At 53.2% G+C, this 19,079-nt stretch overlaps 1 protein-coding gene across 10 annotated transcripts in view; it reads right to left on the reverse strand.

Annotated features, from left to right (window-relative positions):
- Window positions 1–3,519: 3,519 nt before the first annotated feature.
- Window positions 3,520–19,079, reverse strand: part of CACNA1D (calcium voltage-gated channel subunit alpha1 D) — a 328,454-nt gene continuing 312,894 nt past the window's right edge. For 8 of the 10 annotated variants that reach the window (XM_067043912.1, XM_067043915.1, XM_067043911.1 and 5 more), the window contains 8 exons: window positions 15,807–15,923; window positions 14,728–15,095; window positions 14,000–14,026; window positions 12,653–12,802; window positions 11,115–11,284; window positions 8,030–8,151; window positions 6,075–6,395; window positions 3,520–5,600 (listed from right to left, as the gene is read on the reverse strand). In XM_067043912.1, coding sequence (XP_066900013.1) covers window positions 5,307–5,600; window positions 6,075–6,395; window positions 8,030–8,151; window positions 11,115–11,284; window positions 12,653–12,802; window positions 14,000–14,026; window positions 14,728–15,095; window positions 15,807–15,923 — 1,569 coding nt within the window. In that variant the 3' untranslated portion in view covers window positions 3,520–5,306. The remainder of the gene's footprint in view (window positions 5,601–6,074; window positions 6,396–8,029; window positions 8,152–11,114; window positions 11,285–12,652; window positions 12,803–13,999; window positions 14,027–14,727; window positions 15,096–15,806; window positions 15,924–19,079) is intronic. The other 2 variants (XM_067043917.1, XM_059075736.2) reach the window with 2 other exon arrangements.

The raw sequence follows: 19,079 nt of genomic DNA on the forward strand, positions 1-19,079 counted from the left end.
CTCCAGTGTCAAGAGGGAAAGCTGCCTGCTGGAAGAAACAGGCTTCTCCTTTCTCTGCCGCTTCCTGATTTCACTCCCAGAGTGAGGCAGGAACTGGTGCTCAGTTGGGTCCCTCTGAGGGGCTTGCAGCCCACCTCTCTGATGCTCTGGTTCTTATTAACACCATCAGCCCGATGAGAGGAATTCTGGAACTTTTTCCAGGACTCGGGAGTCTGCAGGGCCTTTTCACTACCATGGGTTTCAGGGTTTTGCATTTTTAAAGAGTTTCCTGTTGCCAGGAAACCTAGAAACCCAGAGCAGACCTGCATCCCTGGCCCTCTCCATGCAAAGCCTCCCTCTCAGCCTGGGGAGATGGATGGCTCAGCAGTGGCCCCGGCTGGCTAATTCTCATTCTCCAGCCGTCCGCAGCAACAGACCAGGCAGGAGCCAGACTGACGGAAAAAGCAGTCAAGTAAAACTATGATCCTGATCCTGTAAAAAAAAAAGAAAACGTGGTTGAGTGAAAGAAAAATAAATTGGCAAAGATTTGAGTTGGGGTGGGGGGGGGACAGATACAAAATAACATTTAAGACAGCTTTCTGATCTTTAAACTTCCTATAATTCAATAATGCAATCCCGTAACTTATCTTTGAACTGAGACTGTCATTATCCAGACTGTCTTTACAAGGTAATGAAAACTTGAATGCATTTTGGATTGATTTTTCTGACAATATCCAAAAGCCACTGTCTATGGCGAGAAAGAATGGAAGTGCTATATGGAAACCTGTCATGCTGGACCCAGAATCAGGAGGGGAGGAAAATGGAACATTCCCGGCTTCACCCTGGATCACAGTGGATTGAGGTGCCTTGGAGGCCTGACAGCTGCAAGTTAACATTTCTGAGAAAGATTTCCAGAAGGGTGGAAAGAAGAAAGCCATCACACCATCCTTCCTTTAAAAATCTTTAAGCAAATCTTGTTGAATCTTACCTGTATCTTGCTTTATTTTCGGTTCCAACGGAGGGTCAAGAAAGAAAATTCTACATCTGCCAAGAGATGTCTTTCTCTTAGAGAGGTCCCCACCTGCCCACAGGCCTCCTCTGGGTCTTGGAGCTGCCTGCGGGGGCGAAGGAACAGTAGGAGTGCAGGTGCCAGCCCGCTGCTCTGAGGGCCACGAAGTGACACATCAGGTGTGCGGGGGGGTCCCAGGCCTGAGTGTGACTGCACTGACCTCCTCTGGCGCCGGCATGGCAGGTGACATGGCCATTCCGTTCAGTCACCTCTGCGTACTGTGGTGCCCTCGGCCTCTGAGACAGTGGCTGACACACTAGCGTGCGTGTCGATAGGCAAAGCAAAGTGTGTAAGGGGAGCCTGTACGGTGGATGGCACCCAGGCCCGTCTCCCACCCTTGCTGCGGGGCCTCATTCCATGCGATCACATGACAGTGCCCCCCCCCCACACACACACACGTTTCAAAGGAGAAGAGCATGAGTGTCGCGTATATCCAGGACCCAACAGAAAACTGCTATTGGAGTTCAGACCCAGGACAGAATAGTCTGATCTGAGGCAGTTCCTCCCTCGAGCCATGACAGCTGAATGCTATGGCCACGTGGGCAGGGTGGAGCCAGAGGCCCGTGTCCTAACCTGAAGTCTCTGAAGGGTCCACTGCCACGAAGGAAGCCCTGACCTCAGAAAGAGAGGGCTGTTGGCCAGGGAAGCCAGAGAGGGGAGGAAAGTACGCACTGGAATTGGGGAGGATGAGCCACAGTCTGGCAGCCCGAGGGGCATGGAGACTGGCCGGCGCTCAGCCTCTTGAAGAACCAGGAAGACGTCGTTTAAGTCCCTTAGCAAAAAGCCTGCAGTACTCCCCAAAAGGAAAAACGTACATTTCCAAAAATGGTTGAAACAGCCTGACAGAAAGCTGCAAATGTGCCTAGTGGTCAGAACACTGACCCCTCTGAAGAACCCAGCGTTTAAGCTGCTGCATCAGCAGAGGGTTCTTCCTGGTAGAATAAGAGCCAGAACACACAGCTAGAGGAGCAGCTTGCCCGCAGGTGACCAGGAAAGGGCACGTCCCGGAGGTGGGACTCTGGCGCCTTAATGTACGGCCTTGTGCGGCCCTTGTGCAGGCTGCAGGAGCCATTTCCACAAATTCAAATACTCTTCTCTCCAGCCAAACCGTGTTACTCCGCCCAAAGATCATTTCAGATTTCCACTGCACGACTTACCATCAGATCAAATGCCTAGGTGCCTTTCTCTTAAAAACCAGAAAAAACACACACCCTTCTCCACTGGCCCCGTCTTGAGACCCAGTCTCCCATCGCGTCTCCTGCCACTGTCCCCACAGGGCGCCCTCGCAACCATTCTGGCTCTCGTTCTCTGGTTAGAAGCAAGGGCCCCAGGCCTGCTTCTCTTTCTTGCCTGCCCTCCTAGGTCCGCAGTGGGGAAGGAATATCATTTTAGAGAAGTAAAAACTTTTTTTCAACAAATGAAAGCCATAGCTGGAGTCTGTTTTTGAGTCAGGGAGGCTAGGAAAGGAGTTGGAACTCTGTGTGTGATGCTAACCAGTTTTCAGGACAAACTGACCACCCAGCCTAACAGTAAAAACCTTAGCAGGAGAACAGGCAATGGGCAAAGACACTTAGGACTGCAAAACATAAACAACACAGAATAAACTGCTCTGCTTTCTCTCACAAGCGTGGTATCAGCCATAAAGTGGGTTCCTCAGGCAGGTTAAGCCCTTCCTGCACTGGAGAAGCTTCTGGGGCCTTCACAACCCACCCTTCCCAGCCACTGGCTGATTCTGAAACATCTCAGAATCAGGCTGGGAGGTGCTGCGTGGCCCAGCCGCCTGGATGGAAAGCACAGAGACCATTTTAACGAGGTTCTTGCTGCCATTTCTGTTTTGTGATATTATGGAAAACACAAGATGAAAGAAACTAAATGTACTATTCCCGGGGACACAACAAAATGACTTTTTTTAGGGAGTGGGAGGGGAACTAAAAAGGAGAGACATTTAATCTTAAAAGATTCCTGAAAGAAAAAAAACCATGCTCTACAACTTCAAATTTTTCTTCCAAAGAAAAATTTAATGTTAGATGAGCAGTCGAAGAAGGCTTAATGCAGACAGATACTAGGAGTGGTGCAGCTTGTAAAAGTGCCAGTTAAGCGCTGACTAGAAAAGATCACCGACTATACCAGAAAACTCAGTCCTGTTACGGCAGTTTTGGACTGAGGTTGGTTAAGCCAAGCCACACAGTAAGAAAGACCAGTGCTCGATGGAGAGACACAGAGTCTGAGATGACGGTGACAGTGGGTTAGCCCTTTAGGAGAAACAGTGCTCTCTGCAGCTGGACTTAAGTTACCATCGACATGAGGATAAGGAAAAAGGAGAAGGCGCCAAGAGGATAAGAAAAAAAAATCTACATAATTACAGAAGTGCCCTCACAGAGTACCTGCCCCTCCCGAAGCTCTCACTGGCAAACACCAGCTCTTTGCGAGGAGAGCTCCCAAGTACAATAAAATTATTACACAGTTTTATTCTGAAGATCATTTTGCATTTTAATAAAAAAGAATTTACGTCAGGAAATAGTCATTTACAAACCTTGAAGTGTTTTTGCCTGGATCTGGAGTAAGAATGTCTTAAGAAGAGGTTTGTAAGGTCTTCATAACAAAGTGTTATTTACAAAAGAAAAAACATTAACAGGTTACGTAATATTTAAAAACTTTGAACCAAAAATCGCTACCAGTCTTTTTGACTGCAGGGAATCCCTGCCAAGGTAACTTGACAAAGTCGGCATAATTCTGTGAACAGAAAAGGAAGCCTTGACGGGTCTAATGATCCAAAAGTGGGTTTTCATCGAGAAGTACAATTGGAGTGTGAGTGCGTTCTAGTGAAAACTTCAGCCCTCATTCAGTTGCATATAAAAGCCCTCAAAGAGAACACACAGTACAGCAATGTTTTGTAAAAAGGCAACAATACGATTTGTACAGAGCCCGACGTCTAGTCCTAAAGATCATCCTTTGCCCCGTCTGTCCCCGGCACTCCTTATTTCTTTCCTAAGACAAGCAGCCTTACCAGTCCCCAGGGGACAACAGCAGGAGGACTTCATTCACCTGTGCGATTATGTCTGCGCTGGAAATGTCCTGTGGGGGCAGCTGAGAAAACCACAACTATGAACGCCACGGAGTCAGAGTAACCAGCTCGACCTAGGCTGCAGTGCGCTCATCGGAGAGTTACTAAAGCAAAACAAGAGACAGCTGCAACCCATGGTGGATCAGAAGGTGCAACATCAAATCATAGAACCCCTGCCCCAAAAAAGACTGCAAATAGTCATCTGGTATCTCTTGTGTAAAGACAGATTTATAGTGACTCAAAATAGTTTAGAAAAATCTCTGTAGTGCCAAGTTCTTTGGAACTTAAAATTTTATCCCCCAAAGATTTCCACTGGATAGATGAGAATTGGCTCTATTTCTTCTACTTCTGTATAGCCCGAGTAAAAATACTAATAGTTTCTAGATTTGAGTGGGGAACTACAATTATCAGGACCCATGGATATTGCTGCATTTCAAATACGGTACAATAATTACAAAATATAGACCATCTCTTTACAAATACAAATTATAGTATATTACAAGTCATATACAGTAAATCTAGAATTTTTAAACAAACTAGCGTATCTAAGTTTACCTGGTTGCGAGTGCATTATTATTCCAGTTTACAGTTGCCCTTTACCTGACAGTCAGAAACCGACCGTCGGAGTGATGCTCTCTCCTGTAAACTGGCGTCACGTCACAGAAAACCCCGTTTACAGGGTCCCGCTCCCCTCTCAGGATGACGGCTGGTAGGTAGGTCCTGACTTACACACTGTATTTCAGAAGAGCCGAACAGGAATCAGGAAGCAGTGTGTTTTGAGGGGAAAAGGGTTTAAAAATGGATACGCTGGGCCCAGTGAACGTCTGATATGCTAGACCGATGGCTGAGGTAATGACATAGGTATGGTGATCGTCATCACCTTTAAACCTTTCCCCCATGCCCGCGGGTGGCGGGCCAGCGCTCTGGACAAGCGGGCAGGGCTTGTCCGACCTCCTCGCTGGTCCTCTCCAGGAGGGCTGGACCTGCTCTTGCCCACAGCTGGGGCTGAGCCTGTGGGCGCGGCTGTCCCCTACCAGATTTATGGCTTCCTTGAGGCATGACATCACTTGTACAAAAGTCTAATTGAATAGGGACTCCACACTAGTGCCTAAATTTTCCTAACTACGAGGCACTTTTCCCCTGGCCCTCCGGCGCCCCACCTGAGGCCAGAGCCAGTCGGCCGCTCCCTGGGGGCTACAGGGTGGTGATGCAAATCATTTCATCTGCCAGGTCCTCCTCATCCCTCCCGGGGTCTGGCTCCTCGTCGCTGTAGCCGGGCCCGAAGTCCTGGAGCTCGTAGTCTTGCCGACGTGAGACGGGCCCCACGTCCCCATTGGCCCGCGGGTGCACGTTCCCATTCAGCAGGTGGCTGGCTGCACTCTCCATCTCGTCGATGGTTAGGTCACAGGCATCGGCGATTTCGTGTTTTGTCGCTGACACGAATTTTGGGTCCCTCGCATACCGTCCTAAGCCTTCGGATATCAGAACCTGTACAGGAAAGAGGATCAGTGGCATGAGTGCAAAAGGACAGAAAAAGCACCTCAAGCACTGACTGTATGATGTGCTCTTGGGACTCAGCCAGTCATATCTGCTAGACCCCATACGTGGTAACCAAGAAGGAAGGTGACTGGCCTTGAAAATCGGAAGGAGCTCCAACGCTGCACGTGGCCCAACAAGAGTGCAACCCACTGGGGACAAATGTTTCAGTATAAGCCAGTCATGTTTGCAGGAACAGCACACACAATCCTAGGTACAGCTAGCTGACGAAACCCGGCAGGGGTGCTGTTTTTATATTCATGCTTTAAGTACCATCCTTGCTGCCAAGAAGTGGGCGGCGTCCAGGTTCCGAAGCCAGGCATCCGGGCTCCGGAGCCCACCTGCCCTCAGAACCACCACCCGTTCCTGCTGCGCGCGGTTCTCCCCAGTTCCGCCCTCCCGTGCAGACTCCGCGGCCACACTCACCGCCTCCACCAAGCTGTCTGCGCTCCTCTGCTTGTCGCTGTTTTTGTTGTGGAAGCTGCTGGGGACGGTCAGGCTGGCTGGTGTGAACGTCCGATAGGAGACGCCGGGCTCATCCGTGTACCACGAGCTGCGGTGCAGGGACGGTAGGCTGCCGTTGACCTGGTCCGGGGCCTCCGACCGCTCGACCTGGATCAGTGGGGTGTAGTACGGCGTCCAGTCCCTGTACGATGGGGTCGCTGGCGGGGTCGCCCACGACCGGGTGGAGTGGCTCGGCGAGTACTTCTGGGCTTTACTGGAATCTAGGCCGGCGACTGCCATGATCTGAGGAGAAAGAGGAAGTGGGGAGACCAGAGGTCCTCAGAGGTCCCGGCCTCGAGCCCCCTCAAAACAGACCACGCTGGAGGCGCTGTTTTACAGGGGCTTCAGAAGGACACGGCACACTGAGTAATTCAATGAATTGGCTGTAAAAACTTGGCTTTCTAGCAGACCATGTTTTCTTTTCCCCCAAATGCATAATATATTTCCTGTGACTCTTCCCAGGTAGGAATCAGTTGTTGGTGAAATTGCTTAGAAGCTTGAAGAAACAGGGAAGACGCACAAGCTGTGGGGTATGAACACGCCACCCGGTTCACTCCGGGTTTGAATAGGGAAGTGCGTTCAGGGCAAGCTGACGGCGCCCAGCGCTCGTAGGGAAACAGGCTGGTTCTCGTTAGGGCAACTCATCCCGCGGCCAGCACTCTGCTCGAAGCACCAGGTACAAGCCTGCTTCTCCCACCTCCAGAGGCACCATGGCAGGTCTGCCCTGGCATCCCACTCTGCAGAGGGGGGACGGTGAGGCCGGGTTTATGAGCAGCACAGGCCTGGGGCCAAATCGGAAGCCAGGACCACCTGGGGGAGGCAGGGCGGGGCAGCAGGGGACAGGGCAGTGTCACGCACAAGCCCACAAAGACCTCCATGCCTACTTGGTGTGTGGCATGCGAGGGCCAGGGCCTTCCAGAGGTTTGTCCTCCGTCCACGACAAAGCAGCACACAAAACTTAACGTAAAAAATGGAAGGCAGCGGACTTCCTTGGTGGTCCGGTGGTTAAGACTCTGCATTCCAAACGCAGGGCCCCGGGTTCGATCCCTGGTCAGGGAACTAGATCCTGCCTGCCGCAACTAAGATCCTGCGTGCTGCAGCTATGACCCGGCACAGCCAAATAAATAAATAAATTTGTTTTAAAAAAAGGAAGGCAGAAAGGCAAAAGGTTGGCAGACCTGAACAGAAACTCTGAAATGGATGCTCAGGGTAAGAAGCATACCATACCGTGTGTGCTCCCACCTGACCCAGACACACACGGACGCAAGAGGACAGCATCTCTGATGTGCTCTTTTCAGGAAGACAAAGTACCATACTCTTGTCCTGGAGGCAAAGCCCCGCAGGCCCTCCAGGCCCTGGGCTCCCTCCTGTCCGGCTGCCCCGACAGGCCGGTCTCCCTGGACTACACCCCCCTTGCAGGCAGGTCGGAGGCTCACACACCCTCGTGACCCCAGGGCCCGGCCCCCAGAGGGCTCCGTAAATGACGGGACAACCTCTCAGAGCAAAGGGCAGCACCGATTGTTCAGGGTCAGTCAAGCGGCCACCACTCCCTGCAGTGTGGCCTGTCCCAGGCCCTGTCTTCAGTGTCGAGGAAGGGTGTGTGCAGCTAGGCTGAGAGCCTGGCTCTGGAAGCTGGCAGCCTGGGACTCAAATGCCAGCTCGGCCACTCACCTCCTGTGTGAGCTCAGGGATGTCACCTTCCATCTGTGATGCTTGCTCGTCCGTAGAACAGGGTTCATGATAGTTTCTATTTGGCAAGGTTGTCACAGGACTGAACCAGAGTGTTTGCGAAGGGTCCCCCTTCCCTTCAGTGCTGGCAGCCAAGGGGGACGGGGTGCCCATCGGCCCTGGGGGCAGGGCCAGGTGTGCTGGCTCACCTGTTGCTGCATCAGGTGCAGAGGCAGGGCCGTGCGGTGGAGGAAGGCAGGGGACGGCGGGATCTCCTCCTGGCTGCTGTGCCGGCGCAAGCACTCGAAGTTGAAGGAGGATCTCCGGGGGGCTGAGAAGTTAAAGCACACCGTTCAGCTGTGAAACCGGCCGTCAGGGCCCCGGGGCTCTGGGGTCAGGGCAGCCTCCTGAACATTTCAGCAGCAGGCCCAGGAGAAAGCAAGCAAGGCATCCAAGAAAAAGCACCGGGGTCGAGGGGCAGGGGCGGTGTCTCAGAACTTTAGTAGGAAGAAGCAGCCCAACTAAGGGATGTTTCCAAAAGAGCAAGTCAATTTCTCCTCCCTGCCACACCTGTTCTCAGGGGGAGGAGCTAGAGGCAGCCAGAGGGTGGCTGTTCTGACCCAAGGCCCCTGTCCCTGCACGTGGTGGGGACACAGCATTCTGGGTCAAGTACACGACGTCGTTCTAGAATCCCAGAGGTGCTTGATGACTGCCCCGTTCTCACCTTCCAGACATCCTGAGTGTCTCTGGGGGCTGGAGCATCCTGCTGGTGCTCCTGTGTTGTGTTTACACTTCTGTTTGCTACCTGCCCTAATAGCTCAACCAGGTAATAAGCAGATCCTTTTGTGGGGAAAGACCCAGCTTCCCTAGCCCTGAAGACAGAACAAACAAGAAAGGATACCTTGAACTTTAAAAAATGCCGTTGGCTGCCCTGTTAACAGCCACTTTGAATAGAGGCTTATAAACAGGTCGAGTGATGACAAGAGGATCCAGAACTCGTGGCTTCACAGGATGTCAGGCCCGGGAGATCAGTCTGAATTCTGGGCCCCGAGCACAGGCCAGAGACCTCCCCAGGACACCTCCCCTCAGGCGCTGCCGCCTTGGAGCTGCCTCTGCAGCCTTACTGGTGGCCTGCGAGGCAGCGCTGAGTCACCTCAACAGTCCTTTCTTTTTTTTTTTTTTTTTTTTTTTGTGGTACGCGGGCCTCTCACTGCTGTGGCCTCTTCCGTTGCGGAGCACAGGCTCCGGACGCGCAGGCTCAGCGGCCATGGCTCACGGGCCCAGCCTCTCCGCGGCATGTGGGATCTTCCCGGATCAGGGCACAAACCCGTGTCCCCTGCATCGGCAGGCGGATTCTCAACCACTGCGCCACCAGGGAAGCCCTAACAGTCCTTTCTTGAACTCTGCTTTCTAAGCTCACGAGGCATTTCTCATGCCCCAGCAACACTCCACACGCCCCTAATTCCTGCACTGGAAAACTGCAGGGACCAGCCTGGGGAGGCCCCCGGCATCCTGGGATTGCACACGAAGCTGCAGAGCCCGTTCTCTGGGGGCCAGGCTCCAAAAGCGCACGGAGACCAGACCGAACCCTTGCCGGCCACTGCCCAACAGGGAGGGACCAGACAGACAACGAGCCCTGTTCCGCGGGCCCGACGCACACCGTGGGGCCTGCTGGGCCTCCTCGTCCAGTTGCCGACATGGGACACGGACACCTGCCATCCGCATCAGACAGCCTTCCCTCCACGTGCCACGCGGGAACGAACTTCAGTGTTCTAAGAGGAGGACGGGCCTCCCGGGTCAGCACCACCTCTCAGACCCTCCTAGGGTCAGATGGTGGGGCCAGAGGATGGAGCCAGGAAAGGAAAACTACCACCGCTGTCATTCAGGTAGCACCTTTCAGTTTTGAAAGTGGATCCTCTCTTTTGCTCTGCACCACCGTCTCTAATGGGGGAAGTAATCCCGCTGTGGCTGAGAACACGGGGGCGCCGTGGTCTCCCTGCCTGAGGTCTGAATGGATGGGCAGCAAAGCAAATAAGATGCATTTAATTTATGCACCCTTAAAAATAAAGAGGGCAGCCACTCTTGCCCGCTCAGGGTCCTTGATTCACAGAGGCGGCGCCTGCGAATGGTGATTATTGTGGCCACCAAAGGGAGAAAGGAGGTCACAGGAGGGCAGTGGAACTCACAGGGCCAGGGGCCTCTGTCCAGCCTCGCCTGCGTGTGCGTCACCTTGTACTGATGGACCCCAGAACTGCTCTGTTTAGCAGCTTCTGTTTGGGGCTGTGAAATTAAATATTAACCATGGAAATGGGTCTGATTACACTTCCCAGCAGGGCTATGACAGCTGGAGAGAGATAGGACCTGGGTACCACCCAACTGCACTCGTTACTGTGCACTAGATGGCAGACTCAGAGCCGCTGTGTCTTGGTTATTTTTGGTTACTGATTAGAGTCCTACCCCAAAATATGCCTCATTCTTCAGAAACGCCAGAAGTGGATATTCTTTAACCAGCATCAAAATGTCCACGTGTCCAAAATCAAACTACCCAGCCAGGAACTGGCAGGGGCCACTGCTGTGTTTCCTTCCCTGGCTCAAGTTCCTCACCGGGGGTGACCCAGATCTCCTGGTGGCACCATTGATGCCACCTGCACACGAAAACCAGGTCAGGGAGCAGCCAGCCCCTGCCCCTTCTCTGCAGGATGGGATTCCTTGGCCCCAGGATGGGAGCACCTACCCTAGAGGTCACCACCAAGGCCACAACCTACCATGAGCAGAGAGCACTGGCAGAGCAAGGCAAAGGTGGGAGAGAGGAGGAAGGATGCGTACCAAGAACCCCCGGGTGCTCCTTAGAGGCATGGGCCTTGGTAAGAGGCCTGGGCTCGAGTCCACTCTGTACGTGGGCCCATCCTCCGCCCTCTAAGGGCTCACTGCCCCATCTAGGGAGTGGGCCTATCAACACCAGGGTGCATACCTTGCCTACCTGGCAGGGCACATCCCAAGCTCAAAGGCAGTGATGAGGCGCACAGAAAACCCCTCATCAGGTGCTACATACCGTGCAACTGTGGGGCCTCACACTGTCTCTCTCTGTTCTCAGCAGGAAGTGCTTTAAGCCCTACCACGTGGCACACAGATGAGAAAGAAAGCCAACAGCATCTCCAACTAGGGGGCTGGTCTTGAGGACTGGAGGCCCTCAACATGGCAGGACCACGTCTGTCACCACCCCCGGGCTGGGGCAGGGGGAGAGGCACACTGCTCTCTGTGAGCCTTGCTCCCAGACAAAAAATCTGGCCTCACATGTTGGGGTGGGAGGGAGCAGGCGTCTCCTTGGAGACCTCCGGGAATCATAGCAAACAGGAGAGTCATCATCCTCCGAGAAGCTCTGGGGGTGATGGTATCCTCGAGGCCGCTCGAAGTCCAAGCTGCTGCCTGGGTATCGGGTATAGTAGCCACAGTTGTAGCTTTGCCTGGTGATCGAAAAGGCCAGAAGAGAGAGCAAGGGTCACATGAGAGCCTAATTAACAAGCCCACGTCACAGTCCTCTCCCCACCGCCTTGCACACAGTAGAACAAGGCAGCCCTCAGCTCCATGGAAAATTCTAGATGGAGGGCAAGGGCTGCTACAGGAAGGTTCAGGACGGCAGACCTGCGATGAGTGAGGTGCTGGTGTTTTCCCTCCCTGGGGCAGCCTCAGACCCCGGTCAGATGTGGACTGCAAATGCCCTGCAAGCTTGACTATCACCCGCTCGCTTCTTCCCGAGAGCCAGGTGCTGAGCGGGGCGCCTGGGATACAAAGATGCATGAAGCGCAGTCAGGGAGCTTAGCAAATACCTCATGCACGTGGAATTCTAATGCAGGCTGGCGAAGGTGGGCGCTGGAAGAGAGGGGCTCAGGGTGGGGCTCTGTGGGTTCTTGGGGCCGGGGGGGGGTGCATTTCAATTCCAGTCAGAGGAAGGAGGAGCAGGCCCTTGAAGGGAAGGTGGGATTAGGTGAGCACAGGTGGGGAAAGGGCATCCAAGGGGTGGTCATGGTTTGAGCAAAGGCCCTGAAGACGGAAACTCAGAATGCAGCTGGCTCAGAACCAGTGGCTCTGCAAGTCAGGCATCCAGGGAGGCCTGCGGAAGGATGTGGCGCAGAGCAGGGTGAGGGAGGCTCGGCTGTGGCTGGCCTGAAAGACAAGGCTGATGTTTAACAACATCTCAGACGCCAGAAGTGACCTCACCACAGAACCACGTGCACTTCAATGGGCCACCGGTCACAGTGGGATGCAGTTTACAGAGAAGAGGGTGGTAGGTGGCCTTTGTCCCCCCGCACTGCCTGCGACATGTCCTAAAGCCAAGTGTCCACTTTAACCTCATACCTGCCTTCTTCAGGACAGAAGCCTAGGGAGGCACATCTGCCGAGTGGTGCCACTCCGACCTCTTGTCCCCTCACCTCTAGGAGAGACCACCAGATGGGAGCGGGAAGCAGGTGCTGTCCATTAAGACCGACCAAGCTCTGGGCTGACGAGCTGCTACAAGGCGAGAGCCTCCAGCCCAGAGCGCTCAACGTTTAGCAAAGGCTCTCATTTCTAGAGCCTATACTAAAGCCTCATGGGTGGGCCCCTGGTGGAAATAAGTCAACAGGCCTGAGAAAACAGCCTCCACTCTGCCTCTCTCCAGTCCTATTTCTCCTGCCCTGACTTCTCCCGTGGCCTGCAGGCTGTGCTCCTGCGTTGCTTCCCAGGACAGTCCCAAGGGCAGCAGCAGGTGGCCCGTGGCTTCGTGAGCAGGCGGAGCCCCAGCGCCAGGAGACGGCAAGGCCTCCTAAGGTCATCCCGAGCCACAGAGCCCTCACCTGCTCCCGGTGGGCGAGCTGTCGTCCTCGTAGCACTCCTCACTGCTGAAGTACTCCTGCTCCCCCAAGCAGCAGGGGTCCCTGAAGTAGCCGTGTATCTCTGGGTCTTCCCGGCAAATAGTTGGGAACTGCTCGTCTCCTGAGTCAGACCTGCAGTTGGGAGAGAGGGCCTGAGCGGCTGGGCGGGCGGCAGACAGCTCCTCCGGCCGTGCCTCAGCGGTGGCCACAGCAGCCCTGCCCGAGGTGCTCTGGCATCTCCCTGGGTGCTCCTGCCTCAAGTGGGGCCGGATTGTTAATGCCTCTGGCAGTGGTGCCGTGTGTGCGTGTCTGTGTGTGCGCACGCACGTACCAGGAAGAGGTTTCTCTCTCAGTGCCTTGACGATGCTAGTGGCACACCACTACTACCCCCAGAGGCCTGAGAACCAAAAAAGTAGATGCAGTTTGGGAAAAGAGCAAGAAAATGGACCTAGAGACCTGCAGTGATGGGCTCCCAGGCCACCTGCTCAGATCCCTGCTCCTCCTTACCCCAGCCCAAGGTGCCTTCAGAGCCTGGAGCAAAGAGGGTCCCAACTTCACACTGCATCTGACCCAGGAAAGGTGACAGGAGTTTTGAGTACAGGGTCCCAGGGGAGGGAGACTCTCCCGGACAACGTCCGCCACGTTTTCAAAGACAGCCCTGCCCCAGGACTGTCGTGATGTCTCCCTGAAACCCAGATGTCCTGGCCTCAGCCCTCAGGAAAGCCGGCCAGGCTCTGTGGCATCCCTGCTCTCCAAACAGAGGACTGTGCTTCCTCCAAGCTCTTTACTCTCTTCCACCCTCCTCCAGCTCAAGTAACTTCTAACTTGAGATCATTAAACCAGGACATCTATCCTCCCTGTCCCCAACACCATGACCATCACACCCACAGCTCAACTGGGTTCAACAAACAGGGAGCAGGGTATACTGCACGTGGGTAGGGGGCTGCCCAGGAGACAAAGGAGAAGGCCTGGCTCCTGGTCTTCACGAGGATGGGGGTCACGCTTTTACAAAGCCTCCACTAGAGGCCTGACCCCAGAAAGCAGCACGACTGCCCAGCTCCACAGGCCAGGGGCTCTCCCAGCACCGCATTGAGGCCTGCAGGGCTATAGCTGTGGGCACGCTGCATGTGAACTTAGGTCCTTGGATGGTAACACAGTCTGTGCAGATATGGATCGGAAAGCTCTGCGTCCACAGCCCTGGGCTGTAACGCCCTGCACTAGGCTAGCTGGCTCCCAGGGCTTTCTCATCTCTCAGCACTCAGAGAGGCCATCTGGTCCCACTCAGAACACACAGTATTTAACACATAAATACAGGCAATGAGCACATACCTAATATAAGTTTCATAATAGCGGGTTCTATCCAGGAAAGGCATAACATGGGAGGGAGGGAGAAGATAAAAGTTAAATATTTCTAGCAAAGTTTAAAAAGCAAATATATCAAGCTACTCCCTAGAGCAGGGGTCGGCAAACTATGGTTCATAGGCTGAATACAGGCCGTCACCTGTTTTTGCATGGCCGCAAGCTACAAACAGTTTTTATTCTTTTAAAGGATTGAAGCAAAATCAAAGGAAGAAAAAATTTCATCGCATGTGACTGCATGAAGTTCACATTTCAGTGTCCACAAATAAAGGTTTATCGGGACACAGCTGCACCCGTACGCTTACATATGATTTATGGCTTGGCTTCTTCCTATGATAACAGAAGTGACTAGCTACAATAGAGACTGTATGAGGCTCCAACCCTAAAATATTTACTCTCCGGCCCTTTACAGGAAAAGTCTTCCAGTCCCTAAGTGTGTGGTACAGTCGGGGAAGGTAGAGTTTGCAGCTGCTCCTGTGTTAAGGGGCATCGCGTAGGGCAGGATGCAGGGTGGCAGGTGGCCCTTTATCCTTTGGGTTCATCACATGGCCAGTGCCTGAAGAAGCTGAGACCTGGAGGCACTCACACGTCCTGACACCAACGCCCGCAGGGAGCCTCCCACCTGTGCCAGAGACGGGAGAAAGACCTGCCTTGGGCCGACACTACATTACCAAGTGCAAACACATCTTAAACGTTACCTTTTAATACTGGACCTTCTTTGAGGCTCACGGCCATGCTTGTGGAAGGAATGATGCCCATTTTCAGACACATGCTCAAGGTTCCCAATGCTGGGCCGTTTTCCAGGGGCAGCTTTGGACATATTGGCATTATTGAGATTGGCATTTGTTGAGCTGGGAACTTGCTTTCCTATGGAATTATGGTTATGATGGTTATGACACACCGAATTTCCTGCTGGAGGAAACAGCGGTTTCTCAGTATCACTTGCAGGTGGAATTGAAGGCCTTTGGACATGCAGGGGACGGTGGGTGGTATTGGTCTGCTGAAGGGAATCTCTCCTATCACTATTAACATGATTGACATGGTTTCCAAGCAGGGCACCATTTCTCTGCAAAATAATGGGAGACAACACCAGGTAATTTAACAAATATTTGATGCAGGCTAGCTATGTTAGGTAATTTTTTTTCTACATGAAAAACAAATTCTAGGTAAGCTCCATAGAATCCCTGTAAAACAATCTGAGTGTCTCAGTGAGCAGGGTGACTGTGTGTGTCAGCTGGTCCCCCTGAAATGAGGAAGGTTACCGATTCCTGAGCTGGGGAGCAAGTGCTCGGCTGTCATTCAAGTGCACTCTTCCGGTTGCTCCAAGGTGAACTGACTTTTGCCCAGCAGGGCTGTTGGCAGCCCCAGTGGCTGAGGTTGGGCGGCAGGCAGGTCTCTGGGCCGGGGGGCTGGGAAGCGGAGGGCCCGCTGGCAGATCAAAGAGCCGGCCCGGGGAAGAAGGGGTAGGGAGGGCCAGCAGCTGCTAGAAGGACCCAGGATGCTCATCCACGCCGGCCAGTGGTTGTGACCAAGCTCCTCCGAAGTGGCCAGGGTGGGGCAGAGGAGCAAGCTCAGGGAAGGAGCAGGCCTGGCCCTAGAAGGGGTGCTGCTGAACGGGGAGGGTCTGCAGGGGGGAGGGCATGGTCCACAAGCCCCTCTAGGCCCTGGGGCTGGTGTGCATTCTCCAGGCTCTTTGGCAGATCGTTAACTGCCCCAACTGGACTCCTGCCCCGCTATTTCCAAGTGGCCAGTGTGTAGCTAGGCGTGGAATAATTACTTTGAACACTTCTTCTTCTTCTTCGCCTTTTGTTTCCTCTGGCTCATCATCTTGCAAATCACATGATATAGCACGCCGGATTTCTGGCCCAATGTCGTGCAGTGTCCTTAATCCTGCCTAGATCAATGAAAATGGCAAAACAGGTTAGACAACACGGGTGGCCTGGGCCCAGCCTGGGTCCTGGCTTTGCTCCTGCCTGATTCAGTTGTGGGAGGGGAAGGTTTCTCCAAAGGACAGTCCAGGGAACTGACCACTTGTTTGAATGTAACTGATGGTGTCCCTGCAGCCTCAGGGATGTAGGGTGTGGTCAGGAGCTCAAGATGGTCCTGGGCTGGGATGCTTGAGGCCAGTGACCGCCTTTTCAAATACCCCCGCTCGCAGGGAACAGTGCTTGCTTACTAGTACTAGGGTCTGCCATGGCCAAGAGCCCAGGCCCACGTCTAAATGACTGTCTACAGAAGGATGGCCTGCAGAGCGCCATCTCCCGGAGCCTCGGACAGGGCGAGGAGCATGGCGCGGCTGTTTCACAGGGAGGGTGGCAAGCGCTCGCTGGCTGTGTCCAGGATGAGAAGCCTAGTGCAGGTGCCAGAGGGCAAGCAGACCAAGCAGTCAACTGGGCCACTGGTTCTGCTTCAAAGCCATGGGAACGAGGGAGGGACACGACACAATGCAGCCACCAGCACACTCAGGACCAGAACGCGATGGACAGACACGCACAGACCTGGGCTGCTGTGCAGGGCCAGGCTCCATGGCCATCTGTTGGCACCTGGGCCTGCAGCCTGTGCTCAGGCAGAGAACTCGCCAATGGTTGGGTCATCCTCTTGAAGACCACAACACACTGAAAGGGGCTCCAGCCTCTGGAGGCAGTGCCAGACCTGCCAGGTGACCCCTTCAGGCCCCTCACGGACATTCTGCATTTCCCCGAGGCCCTCACAGCCGGCCTTCCTCACCCTGGGCCCTGGGTTCCAGTGGGACAGGGCCTGGGAGAGGCCCTCCCACTGTACTTAACTTCTCTAGGGAAATATCCGAGATGCTTATGGACTACCTATGGGGGAGGGGTGGTTGCTGGCTCTGAGAAAATTATGATGTTTTGACCAACAATTGGAAGAAAAATGGCATGTTGATAGGGAGAGTACAGTTACTGTATCCTTGGACACAATAAGACAGGCATCGGAAAGAGGCATTCCCTCCCTGTCCCCGGCCTAAGGTCACCCGTCCTGTACCCGGGTGGTAGCCCCTCACCTGCCGGCCGTCTGTCTGCACCTCAGTAGCCACTAAAGGTGTGGAGAACATCTGAGGCCCTGGCTGTGCGGGTGTCCATCTGCAGCTAACACCCCCCAGCGTGAGGGGGGAGCCACTTCCCTGTCCTTCTGCCGCAAGCCCCAGCAGTGGGTGGTATAGGGCACAGACAAAGCGTGGTGACCACGTTTGAGACACGCCCGGCAGTAGGGGGTGAGGGGAGGGGGGCCCCCATCTTGAAAGATCTGGCAGGACCGAGCCCACGAGCGTGGGAACGCTCAGACCTGTCTTCTGCAGTCATATGGAACCACCCAAGAGGTTCTCGTGAAAATGGCTTCGTTCATAATAGCCCTCAGCCTACGAGAGGATCCTTTTAAAGATGGCACACCAGGCTGCATCTGGTTTAAACCATTCTTTGCATACAGGAGCCCCAGACCTTTCCATTTTATGAACTGTGGGGGTGAACGAGCTGCCTGGAGTCAAAGCCTTAAGGTTCCCGACTAAGAAGGCTGTGGTCTCGCAGGGGAAGGGCACACGTGTCCCAGGGCCAAACCCAGAACAGTTTGTGGTGTGGTCAGTGAGGCTGCCTCTCACTCCCCTGTCCCTCCGATCACAGGCACCAGACACACACACTCAGACGTGCACACACGTACACCTACAAGCACACACATACACACACACACACGCTCACTCTTTTCCTCTCTCAGGACCCCGCTTCCAGCACATCTGAGCCTGGGAAATCATCTGTCTTAGAGGCAGACCCACACCATTCTCAGGGAAACATCAAGAAGGCAACTCTAATGCCAAGTGGGTGAAAGCTCTTGCACAGCAGAGCTGCAGGACTGGGCAGCAAGGTTGAGCCCAGGAGTACTGAACGGCCTGCAATTCATCCAGGCAGGGTTCTGTAGGGCACAGTTATCAAGGGAAGATAAACGAAGCCGGAGTTTTACCATCTGATTTTGGATCACTGGAAGGAAAGAGCTGTTACATATCTGAGGCTCCCAAACAAGAGACCAGGTTTGAGACACCCACTTCCGTTGCCACAAAACACACACGGGTGACAATGCACCAAGTCAACATCCCCAGGTAAATTATGTACCTTAATCCATGACCCAAGGCAGTGTGGGCCGGCAAAACTCTGTTTAAACAACAACAGATAATCCTATTCACTGTCATTCAACTGACTGGACTAGGTCTGATTAGAAGAAATAGAAAACTATTTATTTGGATAATTTTTAACATCATCCTCTGTTGACGGGTTGACATTTCACTGAAATACACATATGACATAATTGCATAATAAAAACAAAAACTGTCTCCAGCATGTCTTCAATGATACACAAGATTAGGAGAGAGCAGTGAACAAACAGGACAGAGAATTTGTTTGCAACATAAATCATGGAGGAAATTGAGAGGTGGCCCAAGAGGCCACGTCCAAAGACAAATAAGGACAACATATTTATTAAAGAGACATCAAAGGAGGAGAGAAAGCATCACTCTTCTCAGACAGAAAAGCAGAGGCTCAGAAATCATGATTATATTTTGCTTGCTCCACGCAGGAAGGAACACACCTTCTAAGAGTCAGAGACTGACTTTACTCTTTCACACGGGATCTGAGGAAGGATGGACGGGGAGGGAGGGGGAGGTCCTATGGGGAGTAGGGGTGTCTGCCAGGGTTGGGAATGAGGGAAACAGATGTTCCCAAATTTGAATTGAAACGAAGCTTAAGCACAGCACCCTGAATTTATTACATATCACAAAAAATGATAATGAAAAATTTTCTAGCACACGTTTCAAGCTAAAAGGTAGCTTAGGCTGCTCCAAAAATTCCATAGGCACAAGTTCCAATTCCCAAAGTGCAGACATCTATCTTAAAGCCTTGAAAAAAATTACTTTTTTTTCACAGCCCTTAAAAAAAAAAACCATTTTTTTCTTGAAATAAACACTTTACAATCAGTAAAATGATCTATTCTTTCATATGTCATATCTGTGTCTACCTCTATCAGCAAAATACTATTTTAATTTGAAATGTGG

The sequence above is a fragment of the Kogia breviceps genome, chromosome 10 (genome assembly GCF_026419965.1).
Source record: "Kogia breviceps isolate mKogBre1 chromosome 10, mKogBre1 haplotype 1, whole genome shotgun sequence".
Taxonomy (NCBI): domain Eukaryota; kingdom Metazoa; phylum Chordata; class Mammalia; order Artiodactyla; family Physeteridae; genus Kogia; species Kogia breviceps.